This window comes from Mustela nigripes, chromosome 8, assembly GCF_022355385.1.
Source record: "Mustela nigripes isolate SB6536 chromosome 8, MUSNIG.SB6536, whole genome shotgun sequence".
NCBI lineage: Eukaryota > Metazoa > Chordata > Mammalia > Carnivora > Mustelidae > Mustela > Mustela nigripes.
Genome location: NC_081564.1, coordinates 13,239,117 through 13,262,330, shown reverse-complemented (window position 1 = coordinate 13,262,330; position 23,214 = coordinate 13,239,117). Strand labels below are relative to the sequence as shown.

General features: G+C 47.1%; 1 protein-coding gene across 2 annotated transcripts in view; it reads left to right on the top strand.

Annotated features, from left to right (window-relative positions):
• FBXO21 (F-box protein 21) overlaps positions 1-22,580 on the top strand; it is a 54,267-nt gene extending 31,687 nt beyond the window's left edge. Inside the window, exons 10-12 of one of the 2 annotated variants that reach the window (XM_059408518.1) lie at positions 1,120-1,310; positions 2,804-2,961; positions 18,434-22,580. In XM_059408518.1, the coding sequence (XP_059264501.1) occupies positions 1,120-1,310; positions 2,804-2,961; positions 18,434-18,618 (534 nt within the window). In that variant the 3' untranslated portion in view covers positions 18,619-22,580. Of the gene's footprint in view, positions 1-1,098; positions 1,311-2,803; positions 2,962-18,433 lie in introns of both variants that reach the window. The other variant, XM_059408517.1, reaches the window with a different exon arrangement.
• Positions 22,581-23,214: the final 634 nt, after the last annotated feature.

Below are 23,214 nucleotides of genomic sequence, written 5' to 3'. Positions count from 1 at the left end.
CCTCGCTGATGGTACTGCCGACCTTCAGCTTGGGAGGAGGAAATGAAGTAAGACGTGGTGGGCTGGGCACAGTAATCGCGGAGAAGCAGCGTTCGGTAAATACTGAGATCCTGGAAGTCTCGATTTGGAAGACAAGATCAGGTTTCGGAATAACATCCAGCATTGTGAATAACTAGTCTTCACAACACTTTTACTGGGTCAAAATGTATCAGGAAATAGGACAGTTATTAATCATCTTTTGGTAAGTGAATACAAACTAGACATAGAGACAGCCAGTTTGATGGATCTGGGACTAGAATCCAGGTCATTCTGTCTGCTCGAATGCTCTGTCTCAGGACTCCGTAAAGAGGAAGAGATCCTGTTCCCCAAGGAGGAGCACGTCCAACGTCCTCTGCTGAATGCTGTAGTTGAACAGGCACTGGATGATTGTGTGTGTGTGTGAGTGTGAATCTGTGTACAGTAGGAGGAACCGTGACCTTGGAGTCAGACAGTTCTGCTGCTAGTGGCTTAGTCATTCCCGTCCCACAGAGATGTGGTCTCTCCCTGCCCACTGAAGTACAGTGTTCCACGGGGAGTTAAAGTATTAAAGCAGTGCGTATGCTTCTAGAACCTGAGACCCTTCTTCATCAGCTGAGCTCCTTCGTATCACTCTGGTGTCTTCTCTGTCGCCCCTTCCACTTTGTGCAGCAAAGGCAGCTCTGTCCTCTTGAGCTGGACCAAAGCAGCTTGGTAGCTATCTTACCCCCCCAGTTGACAAGTGGCAGATTATAATCGTCTCCTTTCAGTGTATGAAAAAAACGAATCCCCACACTGACCAAGACTGTCAGAACCTATTAGAGTTCCATAATCCAGACGTGGCCACCCGGCCTCCTCCCCTGTGCTTACTGCAGCACACCGAGTTTCTGAGTCACTCCTCTGTTCCTGCTGGTCGGATTTGAAAGTCTGGGGCCAGTGCCCAGCCTTTGAAGGGCGACCAGCAGCTCACAGACCACGGGGGCCATCAGCACGGCCCCGCCTTGCCGTCCTTCGCCAGGTTATGTAGGTCTAAATCCCGTGCCGTGAAAAAGAAAAGGCCTAAATGAAAATATTATCTCCTAGTCTTTCTGTCTTGTCTTGAAGGTGCTTGACATCCTCCAGCACATTCAGACCCTAGACCCCGGGCAGCACGGGGCAGTGGGCTATCTGGTGCAGCACACGTTAGAGCACATTGAGCGCAAGAAGGAGGAGGTGGGCGTGGAGGTGAAGCTGCGCTCCCACGAGAAGCACAGAGACGTCTGCTACTCCATTGGGCTCATTATGAAGCATAAGAGGTGAGTGCCTGTGCCGCCCATCCCCCCGCGCCTGCAGAGGACGCCCGGCGTGCCCCCCAAGCATGCTTCTCAGGAGCCACTGCGTCTGAGTGTCCACCGCAGAAACCACCGAAGGCTGAACTGGTCTGAACCGGATCCACTCTTTTTGTTCTGTCAGGAGGATCTGTAAGCCGCAGGGTTCTTTTCCCTCTCGTTTCCTCATTGTTCTGACGCTGCTTTTCATCTCCATCCCCTTGCGTCTGAGTCGAGAGTAGGGTTTGCTGGGTAGTAGGGCCTGCGGTGCTGGAGTACTAGGCGAGATGCAAGTGTCTCCACAGCAACTGTGCTGAATGCCCCCCTAGCCCCCGCTGGCTGGGAGCGGGGGTGCCCGTTCTCACTGGCCTGTGTTCTTGCCCCACTGTTGAGAATGCACTTACTTACGTAGTAAATGGCAAGTAGTATTTCACCGTGGTTTTCGTGTGCATTTCCCAGATTGCAGTCTGATTACGCAGAGTGGCTCGTAATGTACAAAAAGAAGCTCCTTTAGGTTTCTTTTTATGAAGCATCTCTTCCAGTATTCTTACTTTTCACCTGAGTCATTTGCCTTTCTTGTTGGTTCGTAGCCATGTGTCCTGCCGCTAGCGTCTGTATGCGTGTACATGGCAAATACCTATTCCTAGTGTGGTACTAGCATTCTTCATTCTTTTATTGCATTTTTTTTTTCAACTTCATTATGGAAATTTCAGACATACACCCGTGAAGACGAGTATAGCGAACCAGGGACACGTGCTCCCGTACCCAGCCTCAGCCGTTGTGAGGGTTCGCCCTCACTGTTCCTCCCCGAGGCCCACCACACACCCACCTCCCCAGGCCCGTACCAGATGTCATTCCCGCTGTAGCTGTTGAATTTCGTGTCCCTAAAAGGGATAGGCTTGCTCTGTTGCTTAGAAGTACATTTACCATCCTCTTGTCGCACCTAAGGAAAGACCGGTCCTTCACCTCGTCACAGCAGTCTGGTCAGGGTTCCTGCTGCCCGGTGGCCTGGCCTGTATATGTTTTAACAGTCTGTTTGGATCTGGCTCCTGTAATACTATTGAATGGATTGAGATTCTGCTCTTAGGGACTGAACTGTTCCTACGTGGCTTAAGGAATCTTAGACCCGTCCTATGTCATGAAGCTATCTTAGAAATTCTGCATTTTATATCGAGGCTTTCGTCCCGCTAACATTGTGCATTGCTCTCAGGCCCGAGTCTTGATACCCTTTCCATTTGGATAACCAGTTGTCCCATGATGGTTGGTTAAAGTTTTTTCTTTTCCAACTGCGGTGCTATTTTGATAAATAAGAGTGGCTTACAAAGGGGGCCAAGAGTGTCCTGAAAAATGCTTAACAGGGATAAATGCAGGTAAGTTTGTAAGGACATGAACTTAGGAGAACCAAGCCATTATTTATACATCCCATAGTTACCGTGACAGGGTCCCAGGGAACTGATTTGCCATTGCTCTATGTTAATTAGGTATGGCTATAACTGTGTGATCTATGGTTGGGACCCCACCTGCATGATGGGACACGAGTGGATCCGAAACATGAACGTTCACAGCCTGCCTCATGGCCATCATCAGCCTTTCTATAATGTTCTGGTGGAGGATGGTTCTTGTAGATATGCAGCCCAAGGTAAGTAGTTAGTTCTTTGTGTACCTGTAATGACATGCAGGCGCATGCTTTATTTTTTTATTTTTTTATTTTTTTAGGATTTTATTTATTTATTTATTTGACAGAGATCACAAGTAGGCAGAGCAGCAGGCAGAGAGAGTGGGGGAAGCAGGCTCCCTGCTGAGCAGAGAGCCCAATGTGGGGCTTGACCCCAGGACCCTGAGATCATGACCTGAGCTGAAGGCAGGGGCTTAACTCACTGAGCCACCCAGGCAGCCCAGGTAGGCCCATCTTAAGCACACATTTGAGCACGCTGATACTGTGGGCACAGTCATCAGTGTTATCTAGAGATGACAGTTGACAGTTGTCCCATGGCTAACCTCATCAGGGCCGATACCCTGCTAAACGTGGACAGGTGTGCCCTAGTGTGGCCATGCCATGGGTTATTCACTGCCCCCCATCCCCCCAGATGCTCCCCTCCATCACCACCACACCCAGACCCTCTTCCAGGGCTGTTGCCGACCTCTGTTCTGATTGGTCATTACCTTTGCCAGTCAAATTCCTGAAAGTCTTGCTTGCCAGGCCTTGTGATTGGCTCCCTCCAGGCAGAAGGGATAATAAGCCTGTGCCATGCGCTTACGGCTTATTGGAGCTCGAGGGCAATGAGTGGACACTGTTGGGGGGAACTACCCTAGCAGCCTCTGGTGCCCTGAGACTGGCCTCCAGTTGTGCTCCACCCGCCCCCCTGCCCCAAGCCCCCTACCCCGCGTCCTTGGAGACCCCCTCGAGTGGCCATGATGGGAACTGCAGTCCATAGCTGTTGGAAAAGGCAATAATGAAGGTACTGGGTGTGTAAAAATCTCAGAAGTATCAAAAGTTTCCTATTCCTGTTGATTCATCAGAAGCTGAGAGAGAATTGTGCAGAGAATCAAGAGAAAGTCTGTTCATTGAGGCTGCAAGTCACTTAATCTGCTTCAGTATAACAGGGAATTTGTAGGAGAGTGTGTGTGCCTGGGTAGAGCAAGGGGCCGACAGGGAGGTTATCTGAATTTGAAGTCATGCCATATTAAAAAAAAGAAAAAGAAAAATAAAATCGCATAGGGGCTCCTGGGTGGCTCAGTCAGTTAAGCGTCTCCCTTCAGGCTCGGATTATGATCCCAGCATTCTGGGATTGAGCCCCACATGGGGCTCCCTGCTCAGCAGCGAGCCAGTGGGAACCCTCTCCCACTCCCCCTGCTTGCGTTGCCTCTCTCACTAACTCTCTCTCTCATAAATAAATAAAATCTTTTAAAGAAATTTAAAAGTGAAAATATAACATAAAATGAAATGGGCTTTTCAGAGTCGATAAAACGGGGTATTTGGTTTTAGGTGTTCTGAATTTGGTGTCTGTTGAAGATTCAGGAATGCATCTCTAACAGATCTAAGTAAACATGCAATGTAAAATTTAGAGTTATGATATGGTAATGACTTTGCAAAAAACAAATAGTACCCTTGATATCTGGTTGCAGTTTTACATTCTTTTTTTTTTTTAATTTTTAATTTTTTATAAACATATATTTTTATCCCCAGGGGTACAGGTCCGTTAATCGCCAGGTCCACACACCCCACAGCACTCACCAAAGCACACACACCCCCAATGTCTATAACCCCACCCCGCTTCTCCCAAACCCCTTCCCCCCAGCAACCCTCAGTTTGTTTTGTGAGATTAAGAGTCACTTATGGTTTGTCTCCCTCCCAATCCCATCTTGTTTCATTTATTCTTCTCCTACCCACTTAAGCCCCCATGTTGCATCACCACTTCCTCATATCAGGGAGATCATATGATAGTTGTCTTTCTCCGCTTGACTTATTTCACTAAGCATGATATGCTCTAGTTCCATCCATGTTGTCGCAAATGGCAAGATTTCATTTCTTTTGATGGCTGCATAGTATTCCATTGTGTATATATACCACATCTTCTTTATCCATTCATCTGTTGATGGACATCTAGGTGCTTTCCATAGTTTGGCTATTGTGGACATTGCTGCTATAAACAATCGGGTGCACGTGCCCCTTCAGATCACTACGTTTGTATCTTTAGGGTAAATACCCAGTAGTGCAATTGCTGGGTCATAGGGCAATAGTATTTTCAACACTTTGAGGAACCTCCATGCTGTTTTCCAGAGTGGTTGCACCAGCTTGCATTCCTACCAACAGTGTAGGAGGGTTCCCCTTTCTCCGCTTCCTCGCCAGCATCTGTCATTTCCTGACTTGTTGATTTTAGCCATTCTGACTGGTGTGAGGTGATATCTCATTGTGGTTTTGATTTGTATTTCCCTGATGCCGAGTGATATGGAGCACTTTTTCATGTGTCTGTTGGCCATCTGGATGTCTTCTTTGCAGAAATGTCTGTTCATGTCCTCTGCCCATTTCTTGATTGGATTATTTGTTCTTTGGGTATTGAGTTTGCTAAGTTCTTTATAGATTTTGGACACTAGTCCTTTATCTGATATGTCGTTTGCAAATATCTTCTCCCATTCTGTCAGTTGTCTTCTGATTTTGTTAATTGTTTCCTTTGCTGTGCAAAAGCTTTTGATCTTGATGAAAGCCCAATAGTTCATTTTTGCCCTTGCTTCCCTTGCCTTTGGCGTTGTTCCTAGGAAGATGTTGCTGCAGTTGAGGTCGAAGAGGTGCTGCCTGTTTTCTCATCAAGGATTTTGATGGATTCCTTTCTCACATTGAGGTCCTTCATCTATTTTGAGTCTGTTTTCGTGTGTGCTGTAAGGAAATGGTCCAATTTCATTTTTCTGCATGTGGCTGTCCAATTTTCCCAACACCATTTATTGAAGAAGCTGTCCTTTTTCCATTGGACATTTTTTCCTGTTTTGTCGAAGATTAGATGACCATAGAGTTGAGGGTCTATTTCTGGGCTCTCTATTCTGTTCCATTGATCTATGTGTCTGTTTTTGTGCCAGTACCATGCTGTCTTGATGATGACAGCTTTGTAATAGAGCTTGAAGTCCGGAATTGTGATGCCACCAACGTTGGCTTTCTTTTTCAATATCCCTTTGGCTATTCAAGGTCTTTTCTGGTTCCATATAAATTTTAGGATTATTTGTTCCATTTCTTTGAAAAAGATGGATGGTACTTTGATAGGAATTGCATTAAATGTGTAGATTGCTTTAGGTAGCATAGACATTTTCACAATATTTATTCTTCCAATCCAGGAGCATGGAACATTTTTCCATTTCTTTGGGTCTTCCTCAATTTCTTTCATGAGTACTTTATAGTTTTCTGAGTATAGATTCTTAGCCTCTTTGGTTAGGTTTATTCCTAGGTATCTTATGGTTTGGGGTGCAATTGTAAATGGGATTAACTCCTTAATTTCTCTTTCTTCTGTCTTGTTGTTGGTGTAGAGAAATGCAACTGATTTCTGTGCATTGATTTTATATCCTGACACTTTACTGAATTCCTGTACGAGTTCTAGCAGTTTTGGAGTGGAGTCTTTTGGGTTTCCACATATAGTATCATATCATCTGCGAAGAGTGATAATTTGACTTCTTCTTTGCCGATTTGGATGCCTTTAATTTCCTTTTGTTGTCTGATTGCTGAGGCTAGGACTTCTAGTACTATGTTGAATAGCAGTGGTGATAATGGACATCCCTGCCGTGTTCCTGACCTTAGCAGGAAAGTTTTCAGTTTTTCTCCATTGAGAATGATATTTGCGGTGGGTTTTTCATAGATGGCTTTGATGATGTTAAGGTATGTGCCCTCTATCCCTACACTTTGAAGAGTTTTGATCAGGAAGGGATGCTGTACTTTGTCAAATGCTTTTTCGGTATCTATTGAGAGTATCATATGGTTCTTGTTCTTTCTTTTATTGATGTGTTGTATCACATTGACTGATTTGCGGATGTTGAACCAACCTTGCAGCCCTGGAATAAATCCCACTTGGTCGTGGTGAATAATCCTTTTAATGTTCTGTTGAATCCTGTTGGCTAGTATTTTGATGAGAATTTTTGCATCTGTGTTCATCAAGGATATTGGTCTATAGCTCTCTTTTTTGATGGGATCCTTGTCTGGTTTTGGGATCAAGGTGATGCTGGCCTCATAAAATGAGTTTGGAAGTTTTCCTTCCATTTCTATTTTTTGGAACAGTTTCAGGAGAATAGGAATTAGTTCTTCTTTAAATGTTTGGTAGAATTCCCCCAGGAAGCCGTCTGGCCCTGGGCTTTTGTTTGTTTGGAGATTTTTAATGATTGTTTCAATCTCCTTACTGGTTATGGGTCTGTTCAGGCTTTCTATTTCTTCCTGGTTCAGTTGTGGTAGTTTATATGTTTCTAGGAATGCATCCATTTCTTCCAGATTGTCAAATTTGTTGGCGTAGAGTTGCTCATAGTATGTTCTTATAATAGTTTGTATTTCTTTGGTGTTAGTTGTGATCTCTCCTCTTTCATTCATGATTTTATTTATTTGGGTCCTTTCTCTTTTCCTCTTTTTGATAAGTCTGGCCAAGGGTTTATCAATTTTATTAATTCTTTCAAAGAACCAGCTCCTAGTTTCGTTGATTTGTTCTATTGTTTTTTTGGTTTCTATTTCATTGATTTCTGCTCTGATCTTTATGATTTCTCTTCTCCTGCTGGGCTTAGGGTTTCTTTCTTGTTCTTTTTTTTTTTTTTTTTTTAAGATTTTATTTATTTATTTGACAGACAGAGATCACAAGTAGGCAGAGAGGCAGGCAGAGAGGGGAAGCAGACTCCCCACTGAGCAGGGAGCTCGATGCGGGGCTCGATGCCAGGATCCTGAGATCATGACCTTAGCCGAAGGTAGATGCTTAACCCACTGAGCCACCCAGGCACCCCTCTTTCTTGTTCTTTCTCCAGCTCCTTTAGGTGTAGGGTTAAGTTGTGTACCTGAGACTTTTCTTGTTTCTTGAGAAAGGCTTGTACTGCTATATATTTTCCTCTCAGGACTGCCTTTGTTGTGTCCCACAGATTTTGAACCGTTGTATTTTCGTTATCATTTGTTTCCATGATTTTTTTCAATTCTTTAATTTCCCGGTTGACCCATTCATTCTTTAGAAGGATGCTGTTTAGTCTCCATGTATTTGGGTTCTTTCCAAACTTCCTCTTGTGGTTGAGTTCTAGCTTCCGAGCACTGTGGTCTGAAAATATGCAGGGAATGATCCCAATCTTTTGATACCGGCTGAGTCCTGATTTAGGACCGAGGATGTGATCTATTCTGGAGAATGTCCAATGTGCACTAGAGAAGAATGTGTATTCTGTTGCTTTGGGATCAAATGTTCTGAATATATCTGTGATGTCCATCTGGTCCAGTGTGTCGTTTAAGGCTTTTATTTCCTTGTTGATCTTTTGCTTGGATGATCTGTCCATTTCAGTGAGGGGATTGTTAAAGTCCCTACTATTATTGTATGATTGCCGATGTGTTTTTTTGATTTTGTTATTAATTGGTTTATATAGTTGGCTGCTCCCACGTTTGGGGCATAGACATTTAAAATTGTTAGATCTTCTTGTTGGACAGACCCTTTGAGTATGATATAGTGTCCTTCCTCATCTCTTATTATAATCTTTGGCTTAAAATCTAATTGATCTGATATAAGGATTGCCACTCCTGCTTTCTTCCGATGTCCATTAGCATGGTAAATTCTTTTCCACCCCCTCACTTTAAATCTGGAGGTGTCTTCGGGCTTAAAATGAGTTTCTTGGAGGCAACATATAGATGGGTTTTGTTTTTTTATCCATTCTGAAACTCTGTGTCTTTTGATTGGGGCATTTAGCCCATTAACATTCAGGGTAACTATTGAGAGATATGAATTTAGTGCCATTGTATTTTGCCTGTAAGGTGACTGTTACTGTATATGGTCTCTGTTCCTTTTTGATCTACCACTTGTAGGCTCTCTCTTTGCTTAGAGGACCCCTTTCAATATTTCCTGTAGAGCTGGTTTGGTGTTTGCAAATTCTTTCAGTTTTTGTTTGTCCTGGAAGCTTTTAATCTCTCCTATTTTCAGTGATAGCCTAGCTGGGTATAGTATTCTTGGCTGCATGTTTTTCTCATTTAGTGCTCTGAATATATCATGCCATCTCTTTCTGGCCTGCCAGGTCTCTGTGGATAAGTCTGCTGGAAATCTAATATTTTTACCATTGTATGTTACAGACTTCTTTTCCCGGGCTGCTTTCAGGATTTTCTCTTGTCAATAAGACTTGTAAATTTTACTGTTAGGTGACGGGGTGTGGGCCTATTCTTATTGATTTTGAGGGGCATTCTCTGTACCTCCTGAATTTTGATGCTTGTTCCCTTTGCCATATTGGGGAAATTCTCCCCAATAATTCTCTCCAGTATACCTTCTGCTCCCTTCTCTCTTTCTTCTTCTTCTGGAATCCCAATTATTCTAATGTTGTTTTGTCTTATGGTGTCACTTATCTCTCGAATTCTCCCCTCGTGGTCCAGTAGCTGTTTGTCCCTCTTTTGCTCAGCTTCTTTATTCTCTGTCATTTGGTCTTCTATATTGCTAATTCTTTCTTCTGCCTCATTTATCATAGCAGTGAGAGCCTCCATTTTTTATTGCACCTCATTAATAGCTTTTTTGATTTCAACTTGGTTAGATTTTAGTTCTTTTATTTCTCCAGAAAGGGCTTTTACATCTCTCGAGAGGGTTTCTCTAATATCTTCCATGCCTTTTTCGAGCCTGGCTAGAACCTTGAGAATTGTCATTCTGAACTCTAGATCTGACATATTACCAATGTCTGTATTGATTAGGTCCCTAGCCTTCGGTACTGCCTCTTGTTCTGTTTTTTGTGGTGAATTTTTCCGCCTTGTCATTTTGTCCAGATAAGAGGATATGAAGGAGCAAGTAAAATACTAAAAGGGTGGCAACAACCCCAGGAAAATATGCTTTAACCAAATCAGAAGAGATCCCAAATCGTGAGGGGGGAGAAAGGGGATAAAAAGAGGTTCAAAAAGAAAGAAAGAAAAAACAAAAGAAAAAAAAGAAAAGAATTAAAAAAAGAAAACAAATAAAGAAAAGTATAAAAAAGAAAAAATATATATATTAGATAAACTAGTTAAAAAACGTTAAAAAAGAAAAGGGTAAAAGTTAAAAAAAATTTTAGCAGAAGAAGAGAAAAAAGAAATGAAAAAGAAAAAAATTAAATTAACTGCAAGACTAAAAAATCACAGGGAGAAAGCCATGAGTTCCGTGCTTGGCTTTCTCCTCCTCTGGAATTCTGCTGTTCTCCTTGGTATTGAAACCGCACTCCTTGGTAGGTGAACTTGGTCTCGGCTGGATTTCTTGTTGATCTTCTGGGGGAGCAGCCTGTTGTAGTGATTCTCAAGTGTCTTTGCCCCAGGCGGAATTGCACCGCCCTTACCAGGGGCCGGGCTGAGTAATCAGCTCGGTTTGCTTTCAGGAGCTTTTGTTCCTGAGCGCTTTCCTTAGAGTTCCAGAGGATGGGAATACAAATGGCGGCCTCCTGGTCTCCGGCCTGGAGGAGCCGAGAGCCCGGGGTCCCACTCCTCAGTGCGCCCTCAGAGAACAGCGCCCAGTAACTCCCGTCTGCCTGACCTCCGGCCGCGCTCCGAGCTCACCGAGCCTGCGACCGGTTCAGGGTAACCCCCAGCTGTGAGCTTACTGTCGGCTCTGTCTCTGTAGGCGGCTCTCCCGTTCCAATACCCGCAAGCTCTGCGACACTCAGACACCCCCGATCCTTCTGTGACCCTGCGGGACCTGAGGCCACACTGCCCCCGCGTGGGCTTCGCCCCGGTTTAGCCTCTGGAGCGATGTCCCTCAGCGGAACAGATTTTTAAAAGTCCTGATTTTGTGCTCCGTTGCTCCTCCGCTTGCCGGGAGCCGGCCCCTCCCCCCGGGGTCTATCTTCCCCTGGCTTTGGATTCACTTCTCCCGTGGTACCACCTTTCAGAAAGTGGTTGTTTTTCTGTTTCTAGAATTGCTTATCTTCTTCTCTTCGATCTGCCGATCTGCCGATGGATTTGCAGGTGTTTGCAATCTTTAGATAAGCTATCTAGCTGATCTCCTGCTAGCTGAAGTAGTCTTATTAGCCTGCTACTTCTCCGCCATCTTGACTCCTCTCCCACAGTTTTACATTCTAAAACTGAGATTGAGCAAAGTGATTGTGGGTAATGTCAGCAAGTTGCCTTTTTTAGTTTTAAATTCTGAGACTTTCAGAACATTTTGGACGTGAACAGCTGGAATTCCCCTATGAGAGTGGTCCGTCTTCTCCCAGGGCTCCCAACGGCCTGCGGTTTCCCCGGAATCTGCTGTGTGCCAGGTTGGTGCGGCATCACGTGTCCAGGCAGCACCCTGGTCCTGTGCACTTGGACATGCTCAGGAGTCCCTGAGGGGTCTCAAGTTCTGGTTGCAGCATCTCTGACTTCTCTGTCTTTCACCCTCCTCTGTGGTCATGGTAGTCCGCAGATGACACCAACTCCATCTCCTCGGTGTCTGTCCCTTGTGTTTCCGTCCACTAGTGGCTATTCCTGGCACTTCTCCCCACAGGGCTACAGGTATTCCTGTCTGCACCATGCTAACTTTCTCAGTGGTATACCCCAGACTCCCCTGCAGGGCCCAGAGGTGACCTGGACCCTCCCTCACAGCCTCATCTCTGTTCCCAGCCCCTCAACCTTTGTGGTTCCTTGAGACCATCCTACTTGAATGTTTTTCACACGGGTGATTGTCCCTTGTGAACAGGCTCTTTTCTCCCCACTGCCACTCCCCCACGGGCTCAGATCGAGTCATCTGTCCCTGCCCTGAGCTCCCTGACACACTCCCCTCCTGAGTCCTCACACCTTTGGGAAAGTTGCAGTGTTTCTCATCGAACCATCTGGCTCTCAGCCCAGTAAGCTCCATGAGAGCACAACCAGAGCCCAGTCTGCCTGTCCCGTGATGAGTCCCGTAGATGTTCACATCTCTGACAGAGTGGCCTACAAATGGAAGTGCATGATAATGAGATGCATGTAAGTAGCAGGTCACTAATCAGGTGCTAGCTTTTTTTATGACTTTTTTAAAGTTAAGCATATTTTTCAAATATGCTTAAAATATGGTTAAAACCTCAAGCACCCTATACACCTTCCATTAGATACAACAACTAGCATTTAGCGTCTGTGTTTTATCTATAGATAGAGATTTCAGGTTTTTGCTGAACCATTGAAGACTCTTACAGACATCAGGACTTAAATACTGAATCACGCATCTTCTAAGAATAAGATGCTTCTCTGCGTTACTGTAGTTACATCACCACACAGAGCAAGTAACATTGACCTCCTGTCTCATCCCGGTTATCACAGTGTAACTTTGATAGCTATTGGTTTGTTTTCACGCCATGATCCAGCCAGGATTCACACAAATGATTCTGCACTCGGTTTCTGTTGTCTCTCTAAAGGCATAGTCCTCTCTTAATAAAACCCGTTAGGTCCTTATTCCTCACCTTGTTTTCTTCCTTTTTCATGTGACTTTCATTTTTTGAACTCTCCAGGCCGGTTGTCATAGGAATTGCCTAACATTCTGGATCTGTCTCACTGTTTCCTTATCTGTATTGTCTGTAAACCGGAAGCCGATCAGGTCTGAGGCTTGATTAGATCAGGTTAATATTTTTGAGCTAGAATGCTTCTTGTCAGATGCATGTCTGTCACGTGCATCTTCTCCAGAGCCCCTGCTGTCTGATGTCCCACTGTCAGTAGGTGGAGTTTGGCCACTTGGCTAAGATCCTGTAAGGGAGTTTTCCCTTTGCAACTAACACTGTGACGTCCTGTGAATATCCTATTCCCCAATGACCACAGTCTCTCATTTTGTTGTAGCATCTGTTGAATCTCCTTGCCTAAATTATTATAGGAGAGCTGCAGAATGATGATTTTTACTGCTGTTGTTTTCCCTGCTTCCGTCAACAAGAGCTTTCCTGCCTCCTGTCCCCCCATCCCCTTCCCCTTTCTCCCTCCCCACTTATCCTTCTGTTTTCTGTCTCTGTGCCTCTCCTCCCATAAATTCCTAGATTTTTATTTAGTCAATGTGTTAAAATCATTTGGGACAAATTGTGCTCAGATTAACCCATGTTTAGCCAAACGTAAACCTTGAGAGGCTAAATTTAAATTTAAAAAATACTGGGGCACCTGGCTGGCTCAGTTGCTAATGCAGCTCTTAACCTCGGGGTCCTGAGTTCGAGCCCCATCTCGGGTATAGAGATTACTTAAAAATAAAATATTTTTATTTTTTTATTTTTTTTTTTAAGATTTTATTTATTTATTTGACAGAGAGAGATCACAAGTAGATGGAGAGGCAGGCAGAGAGAGGGAGGGGGGGAGCAGGCTTCGCGCTGAGCAGAGAGCCCGATGTGGGACTCGATCCTAGGACCCTGAGATTATGACCTGAGCCAAAGGCAGCGGCTTAACCCACTGAGCCACCCAGGCGCCCCAAAAATAAAATATTTTTAAAAACCCAACTTACTTCAATATGTTTTTGAACATTTCTGGGTTAATTTATTTGCATCAAATTATTTTGCTCTTAAATTTTTTCTTGATTTAAATTTTCAGCCTGTGAGTCAGGAAATCCTTTTAACTTGTGTAGAGCCCACTGATGAATGCCTCCCTAATTATAAGCCCTTCACAGAGAGTTGAGAGAGTGGATTATAAGCCACGTGCATGCATGAGATCCTCAAGTAGTTTTAGTCTACATAATTAAGAGAATTTTCCTCTCATATGTTAGATTGTACTTAAATCCAAATGGGGGGAGATAGCATCTTGCGTGTGTTTAACTTTTGTTCCCACTAGGGGGCATGCTTTAGTACTTTCTGGAGACCAGCGGGGAGCAGCACATCCTATCTCAGCTTCCCTCTGTACTTCTTAGCTACTGCAGAAAGTGAACATCACAGGTGGTCAGAATCAAGTCAGCTGCCCGTGTTGGAAGGCCCGTCATTCCCTGCAGTGTGAGAACCCAGTCCTTACGTGTGTCTTGTGTAAGAATGAGCACGTGCCTCAGAGGATGCTTGATGCATGGTAGGCCTCGCCAAGCATCAGCTCCCCTATCTGTCCTTCGTCTGACGCTTCAGAACGGGTTTCCACCGTGAGCCGTCGGTGGCAGTCCGCACATGCGGCGTGCGCGTGGAGTATCCATTTCCAGCCACTGCCGAGCGGGGTATGGCTGTTGGTTTTAAACTGTGACTGTCTCAAGTGCCCATTCTGCCATGTCCCAGCAGTTCCACCCCTGGGTCCTTCCACTGGAGATACAGTGACACAGGTCTCTGTGTTCTTGTTATACTAGGACAAAGGTGTCATTCGTGCGACTCCCCTGGTAAACTGGGGTCTGTCCAAATCCTGGAATGCTAAGCTGCAGTCAGTCCCGTTGCTGATAAATGCTTCCCGTGTGGCATACATACTGCACACACGCATGTGTACATGTGTGCAGTTACGCTGTACACCGAAAACAATCCAGATTCTCTTTATATGCAGTTATGTTTAGCTCCTTCTGTTTGTGTTCACAAAAGAGGGTCTAGAAGGATACACTCACAGTTGGTGGTTTCTTCTCAGGAGGGGATGACTCTACGTGGTATTGCCATAGTTGTATAGAACTGTATTTGTGTACCCAGTGGCTGAAGTTTTTTATTTTTTTTTTTCTTAAGTAGGCTCCATGCCTAGCCTGGGGTTCAAACTCATGACCCTGAGATTGAGTCGCATGCTGTACTAGCTCAGCCAGCCAGCCAGCCAGCCCTGGGGTAGCTGAATATTTAAAATAAGATAAGGAGACGCATTTCTGTAAAAATGTCAAGGAAATGGGGAAGGTCTTAGGATTTCTCCAGGATTTTTAAGTAGGCCCTGTTTGATATTTTCTCACGAAAGTTTTATATTGCTTAGTTTTTTCATTCCCCTTCAGGTAAATTTTTTTTTAAACTTTATTTAGTGAATTTCCCCCTCTTAATACATAGTCAACCATCTTCATTATCTTTTCTTCTCAGAAATGTTCTTATCAAGGCGCCTGGGTGGCTCAGTCAGTTAAACATCCAACTCTTGATTTCATCTCATGATTTCAGGGTCCTGGGATTGAACCCCGCATTGGGCTCTGCACTCAGCGAGGGGTCTGCTTGAGATTCTCTCTCCCTCTCTGTTTCCCTCTGCCACTCCCCTTGCCCCTGCTCATGCTCTCTTGCCTAAAAAGTCTTTTTCTTTTTAAGATTTTATTTATTCATTTGAGACAGAGAGAGAGAAGGAGCAGCAGGGAGGAAGAGGGAGAGGGAGAAGCAGACTCCCCACTGAGCTGGGAGCCTGCTGTAGGGCTTGATCCCAGGACCCTGAGATCATAACCTGAGCCGGAGGCAGATGCTTAATTATCTGAGCCACCCAGGCGCCCCCCAAATAAATCTTTTTTTAAATGTTTTTATTGGGGCACCTAGGAGGCTCAATGAGTTAAGCCTCTGCCTTCAGCTCAGGTCATGATCTCAGGGTCCTGGAATCAAGCCCTGCCTCGTGCTCTCTGCTCAGCACGGAGCCTGCTTTCCCCTCTCTCTCTGCCTGCCTCTCTGCCTACTTGTGATCTCTGTCTGTCAAATAAATAAATAAAATCTTAAAAATAAATAAATAAACAATGTTATTATTATTATTATTACCTCTTTCCTGTTTTGCTAGGAGCCTGGGCAGGTAAATAAATGCACAGAACCCAGCCCCTGTCCCTCTTACCAGCCAGACATGGGGCCACGACCACTGCCTTGGGCTGCCGCTGACCCCTCATGGGACTTCCCAGACGATCTGTCTGTGCCTCTCGGGCCCACACACAGAACTGGCTCACATTATCCTTCCAGATCCACGATCAAAATCTGACCTTGACTTTGCTCTCCTCCCAGTACTCGAGCTGCTACTTAATACACACAAAAACGGGGCGGGAGAGACAATGCTAAAGCATACGTCTGAATTCTTTTGAACGGTTGCTGTCAGCATGTTAGTCTAGACAGTTCTTTGTGGTGGGGACCGTTCTGTGCATTTCTTTCGCAGTGACCCTAGCCTCTTCCCACCTGATGTCAGTGGCAGCCCCCAGCGGTGACAACCGGATCTGGCTTCAGATATTTCTTTGTTCTGCTAGGGGCAGAATAGCCCCCTGTTGAGAAGCACTGCTCTCCATAGACTGGCAACAGAGCTGTTGTTCGGAATTACTGACTTGAGTTCTTTTTAAATATTTCCATCCTGCCTGCTGATGACAGGTAATGGTAGTTCCTCCAGAGACTTGAGCCCAGCCCCCCATACTTCTGCGTTCTTCTGCAGGGGACTCTGAGGCCCTCAGCCGCTTCCCTGGCTACGGCACTGGCCATGGTTCCAACCTGTGCGCCTGCAGTGCTGCCCTCAGGGAGGGGCGCCAGGGGCAGATGCAGGAAGGTTAGAAACCTGTAACCCCTAAATGAGGAGCTTAAGTTCTCTACAGAGATCTTGTCGTCTGCAGTAGCAGTCAGGGTTTGCAGGCTACTCCGTCTCCCTTTTGAAGAACCTCGGGCTTCTGTGTGCACAGAGCACTGTCAGATAGAGCCTGCCCTGCCAGGACCACGGTGGGCTCTTGAGTCAGTCCCCTCTCCTGCATCCCTGCCCCTGCTCTGGTGCGTCTCCTACTCTGATGCCCTCCGCTCTGCCCCGGGCTGTCGGGATTCGAGTCCCGGCTGCCTCCTGGGCCAGGGCTTTTGGTGCGTGTCACGGTTCACTCAGTTGGCAGGGACCCCGTGGGGAAGGCCGCGTGTGTGCGTGCACTGGGAGCGGGAGCCCGGTCATGTGCCACAGTGGCCGGTGGGGCAGGAGCCCCCCCACTCCACCCCGGGGCAAACCCCGCAGGCAATCTGTAGTTGTGCTGCGGACAGGGCGGCCCCGACGTGTGGCCTCCAGGCTCGCCGTCCAGCAGTGTGGTGCGTTACTGCCCCTTCCCTCAGCGTGTGGGAAACCGGTCACTTGTTCTTTGGGCTGCCTCGTCTTCCGAGGAGTGCATGTGCCGTCGTGAGCCCCAGGAACTGCATTGGGCAGTCTGACCGCTCTCACGCGCTCTCCTAAGTGAGGGTAAGGCGGTCGTGCGGTGTTCTTTACACCAGGTTTGTGTGCATGTCCCTCAGGAGCTCCCGGAATACCTGAGCAGGTTCCATGACCCGCAGTCTGTTAGCATAAAATGTCTGTAAATCCCTCCCTGTCCTGTGGGGAAAAAAAAGTTAGATTGAATCATGCAATTCCTTCCGGCTCTCCCAACATCAGGGCAAGTCAGTGTTCCCCAGAGATGTTCCTGTGGTGACTGGGGACTCATGGCCTCTGCGTGGACGGGGCTGTGCCCTGGACTGGCATGTCAGCCTGTTTAACCAAGCTGTCGAGGGCTGCACTGCGTGTGTTAGGCTCGCTGGAATGAATCCGAGTGAAGAGCTGTGCGGGCTGTGGCTGTGTGTTGGCCAGAACCAACACCACCCGGGGGGTCAGAGCGGGAGGATCCGCCTGGCCCAGCTCCTCGTGGTGCCAAGTCATGGGGGACGAGGCTAAGTGACTCCTGGGTCGGGGGCTCAAGACCATCTTTTCATTGGGCCTTTGGGGAGCGGTTTTTCTTTTATTTATTCATTTATTTGTCAGAGAGAGATCACAAGTAGGCAGAGAGGCAGGCAGAGAGAGTGGGGGAAGCAGGCTCCCTGCCAAGCAGAAAGCCTGATGAGGGGCTGGATCCCAGCACCCTGGGATCCTGACCCGAGCAGAAGGCAGAGGCTTAACCCACTGAGCCACCCAGGCGCCCCGAGGGGGAGCTGTTTTTCAAAGTTTTGCAGGGGAGAAGTGGTGTGAAAGGATTTCAGCCTTCTAAATACCTTGCCTGTATTGTCATCTGTTTGTTGTAATCATTCCATTTGAGAGGAATCTTGCTATTTCTCTGGTGGCAGAATGGCTAGCAGGGAGAGGAGGTAGCATGGTTTCCTAGGAGACCGGACAAGTAGTGATAAGCCACATCCATGCACAGGTTGGAGGTGCGAGCCGCTCGTCAGCTCCTCCCACGGGCTCTCAACACTGGCCAGGATTGAAGGGAGCCAGGGGGAGGAGTGCCGTCTGTGCGGGAGCACTCCATTAGCAGACAAGAACGGTGGCAGGTGCAAGACTTGGAGCCATACAGTGTGGAGGCTTCCCAGGTCGAACCTCTGGTAGACAAAGGGCAGGCTCAGATGTCCTGGTCCCGTACACTTGGCTGTCAGTGCGATCAAGTCAGAGGAACGTGACGAATCTGTAGCTCGCTGGCCCTCCAGAGACAGCTGGAGATTTGCTGGGGCCGACCTCTTGCTCAGAGAATAGGAGAACGTTCTGTTGAGTGCGGAGCTGCGGGGGCCCATTCCACCGTCCCCAGCCCCCCGCTGCCATTGTCCTCTTACCTCTTCCAGATTCCATAAACATGTCTCTCTTTTTCCGCCATGTCAAAATGCCACATGAAAGGGGTGAGAGAGAGGAAGATGCTACAGCCATGTCCGTTTTAACGGCAATTGTCCATGTGCCTCTTTACCAACAGAAAACTTGGAGTATAACGTGGAGCCTCAAGAAATCTCACACCCCGATGTCGGACGCTATTTCTCAGAGTTTACCGGCACACACTACATCCCGAACGCAGAGCTAGAAATCCGGTATCCAGAGGATCTGGAGTCTGTGTATGAGACGGTGCAGAATATTTACAGCGCAAAGAAGGACGCCGAGTAACGTCTGGTCGAGGACACTGCGCCTTTGCCGCTGCTGCTGTCCTCCAGGAGAACAGGATTCCGGAAGAAGACGTCTCCACGGATCCCTCTGGATTCACACCACCAGGAAAGCCACTTAACCAGTAGTGCTGGTTGCCTCCTACCAAGTCTAAATCACGTGTGCTCTCCTCCAGCTGCAAAGACAATGTTGCTCTCCGCCTACACTAGTGAATTCATTTGACGGCACTGTGTTCAGTGGCATGGCTTGTGTGCTTGTCCTGTGGTGACAGTTCGTGACATTCTGTCTTCATGAGGTCTCACAGTCGACGCTCTTAGAGTCATTCTTCCTGCTCACTTCCCCTACGTCTGTCTCCCACCTGTCTCAGAACATTTCATTTGCCAGGCAGGAAGGGGGTGGTCCTGTGTTGGCCATACTTTCTCTCTGATTTCTCTGCGGAACACCGGGGCGGCTTGTCTTTTCACCGTGAATTTAGTTGCTTGTCCAGAGGGGAAGCGGTGAGTGATGGTGGCAGCATCTGAGAGATGGGGACGTTAACAGACTAATGTAATCAGAGTCATCCGCATTTATTTTTTCTAATATTTGAAACAGATTTCAGGCATTTTATCTTCTCCCTGATTTGACTTGGGAGAATGGCATAGCTTTTCCTTCCGTGTTCCTCTCACACTTATGCTCATCTCTCTGTGAATTCTTAGTTTTCTGTTCCATTACATAAAATCTTCTAAAGAAAGTACATAATAATGGCCATTATGGATGGGTTTTCCCACATTCATCCACTGTTCCTCCCTTTAAAATAACTACTTTTTGTTTCCTTTTAAGAATTGTTCCAGTATCATGACTAGATCTTAAGTCAGTGATGGGTTCTCTTTATTGTAGGAAGTATTAATCTGGTGTTAAAATGTTTACTTTTAGAAATCACACACGGTGGTCTCCAAAAACCTAAAAAGGAGGTTTCACTTTGGTAACCGGAAAAAAGAAATAATGAACCTTATACGTTTTTTAAAAAGGAAAGAGGAGGTTCCATGCCCCCTGTCATCCATAAGAATCACTCTAAGACCCTTTTGAGTGTGGCGGGGTGGAGACAAGTAAAACGTCTTAAAGAATGTCTGATCCATGGGGAAGGAGGCGGGGTGTCCTTCTGCTTTCTCGAAGCACTGCTGTCCCGGAGATACCACTGGCTCTTGCTCCGTGCCCTCCGTCCCTGAGTGTGAGGGCACCGAGTTCCTGCACAGCTCCAAACGCCGCCACTCTCCACCTGCCTGTTCTCAAGCAAGCTAGCTAATTCGTAGTTAACCAGTAGAAGCTAACTTCTGGAGTTAGGACCTAGTTACTTTCCTCTCTGAGTTGAGAAGAACCCAGTTGTTCTGGTGAGTGAGGCTCTGGGGGCTGGGATCCGGCCCCGCCTCGCCGCCCATCCGTGCATTTGCATGCTGTTTTTCCACGCCGTGTTTGATGACTGCCTCTCGTTTCGCCCTGGGAAGCCCTGGGATGACCGAGGTTTGGGGAAGCCACCTGAGACCATGTCATGGTACCTGGCGGCTGGTAAGCAGTTACTAGAGGTGAGGGTCTGGCGGGCCGGCGCCTGCCAGCCCGAGTTCACGCTCGCCAGTGTCGGCGTCCCTCGGCAGTCAGATCTAGAGCCCGATGGGTTAGATCTGCCTGGGCAACGTGACCACTCACAGCACCCCGCCTGCTGAGGCCGGGGATCTAACACTACTCTCGTTTAAAGGTGAGAAACTAGTTAATCCAGAGGTAATACTAACCAGATGCGTTACTAAGAAACTGTGGAGCATGCTGAGTTATAACCATTGGTTTTCTGGTTTGATTTCCTTTTTTTCTTAGAGTAACATCGAAGCCAAGAAGGATGGTTTTACTTTACTGACCCAATGTAAATATGTATGTAGACTGTTTTTAAATGTGTTTCTTCATGAATGCTTCATTCGGCTCCAGGAAGCCTGTGTCACCTGTGTAAGTTGGTATTTGGGCACTTTATATTTTTCTAAAAACGTGTTTTGGATCTCCTGTACTCTAATAAATCATAAGTTTCTTTTTAAAATTTTTTCCAAAAGTTTTCTCCATTTTAAAAAGCCCTGTTACAACAAAGTAGGACTTTCACGATGTTAAAATATTAAATATTTGGATATAGTCACTTCTTTTCTCTTCAAATGAATGCCAAGATTTTTTTGTACAATGATTAATAAAATGGAACTTACCCAGAGAAACCACACAAGCGGCCTGCCCAATTTCGTTTCGGAACAGAAAGTCCGGCCTTGACAACAGCAGAATGTCCCTGGCTTCTCTTCTGCTCCAAACATCCAAACATTTGCTCTACCGAATTTTTCATAACGTCGGTGAGTGCACAGGGCACCTTTATTCCGCCGGCTCCTCCCAGACGCCAGTTCCCGTCAGCCGGCTGGGAGAGGCGGAGCCCCTGGTTGTCACGCGAACAGCGCAGCTTGTCCAGTGCAGCTTGTCGGTTGTTACAGTCTGTGTTGTGCAAAGGGCAGGTACTTCGGGACGTGCGGGTTCTCGGTGCGTTGTTAGCACTGGTGTGGTAGCTGCGGGACGCAGGGCGCCCGTCCCCACAGCGATGCTCTGTGTGCTGTGCAGAGAGGACCAGGAACAGGCCAGTCCCCAGTATCTGCGCTGCAGTGGGTCTCAGACCTGGAACATACTGTCGTGCGTTGTGACTTTGTGAGAGGAGAATGTCCTGTGCCGTGACTTACCTACTTCTTGGCCCCTAGAACCTTCCTCCCCAACACACACGCACACACAGACACACACACACACAAAGCAGCCCCAAGGTCCAGTGTTTGTGGACGTACTTTGGGAAACACTGTGTCATCAGTTATGTCCAAAACTAGTCTCCGTTTGCCTCAGACCAGTTTGGCCAAGTGTCTCGTGTGAACAACTTCGTCTAACCGGATTTCGGACAGCCGGCTTCATGTGGTCTCCACCCAAACCTCATAATAGATCTCTTTATAAGTGCATTTACACAGCAAAATTGTTTAATCATGAAAACCAGCATTAATACTGTTGCTCCGTCAGTTGTACATTTTCTATATCTACTCGAAGTCTTGCTCTAATTTTAAAATGTCTCAGTCTTTCCTAACGTATTAAATTGAGTCAAACGTTCACGTTCTAGGCTTTCTTCTACCATCCGAAGGCGAAATGCTCTTTTTTCCTTCCTCCATATTCTAAGTAACTAAAATTGGATTACCAGCAACTTTTTAATTTAGAGGTATCCTGTGGCCGTAATAATCAAGATGTAGCTCTTCATGTCTTACTGTTTGTAGTTTTTTGGAGGAAAGGAGAGAATGTTCTCCTAGACAAAATGCAGCATTTGGCTGAGTGCTGGTTTCTTTCTGGAGACGTCAGCAGTTGTGTTGCGCTTGTGCTTTTGTATTCAAGCTTCTCTGGAGCCGCCACTGGCTTCAGCTAGACTCTTCACAGCAACCCTCTAAGGCAGGGCCAGGTCGTCAGTGTTTCTGCGGGCCACGGAAGGTCACATGTTCTTTGTTTTCATAAACGTAGAAGACCTTCTCAGCGTGAGGGCTGTAAAGAAACCGGCCGTGGGCTGGGTCTGGCCCATGGGCCGCAGTTTGCCAGTCCCCGCCGAGGTGTAGGCCTGCCCGCATCCCACTCTCCGGCCGGGAGGTCGGGAGTGTACTGCTTGGAGGCGGCACGGCTGGTGGGACGCCTGGGTGTGTGATCTCCAAGCTCCCGCTCTAGGCAAGGTCACCACTGCCAACTTGAGCAACTACCTCGCACCGGTTTGACCTTCTGCCTTGCAGCCACTTTAACTTCTAAACGTTTCCGTTCTTTAACACTTAGACTCTTGAGAGGAAAGGACATTCCTTTGGTGAATAAAATTCTGTGCAATTATAGAACAAATGTATTATGGCCATTTAGCGATGATTGTATTAGGGTAATGCTAGTTCTATAATAAATAGACCCAAAAATTTCCTCTGGCTCGAACACAAAAGAACTTTCTTGCTCACCTGCCACCAGGCAGGGGAATGGGGTTGGGGGGAGACGGCTGTCTGTCTGCTGGAGGCTGTGTGGGAGCGAGCATGGAGGGACATGTCCGGGAGGGGTCAAAGCACAGAGGCTGGGGATGGCCCTTGGCACTGCCACTCACATCTCGCAAAGGAGGCTGGGAATGAAGACCCAGAAACCCAGTGGCCAGTCCACTCTGGGTGTGCGCTCGTCGCAGCAGGACGTGCCCCCTTCCCAGGGAGACAGCCTCTGTGAGGTCAAGCTGTGGCGGCAAACATTGCCCGCGTCAGTGGCCCAGACTAGAAACATACCGCTTGCTCCTGCCACCCCACGGCCCCCAGGCGGTGGGAGTGAGTCCTCACAGGTCCTGCTGCTAGCCACTGTCCATAGTCACCGCAGCAGGTGACCATGGGAGGGAAAGAGGAGGTCCCATGCCAAGCCACATATGTCACTTCTGCCTCGGTAACCAGACAAGTCACAGACCCACAACCTAACTCCAGATGAGGCTGGAGAATGGCCTCCCCTGTGCCCAGGAGGAAAAGGAAAGGTTGGGGGCTCTGCCTGGTCTGTGCCTCTCACCCCAAGCCTCTCCTACTCACT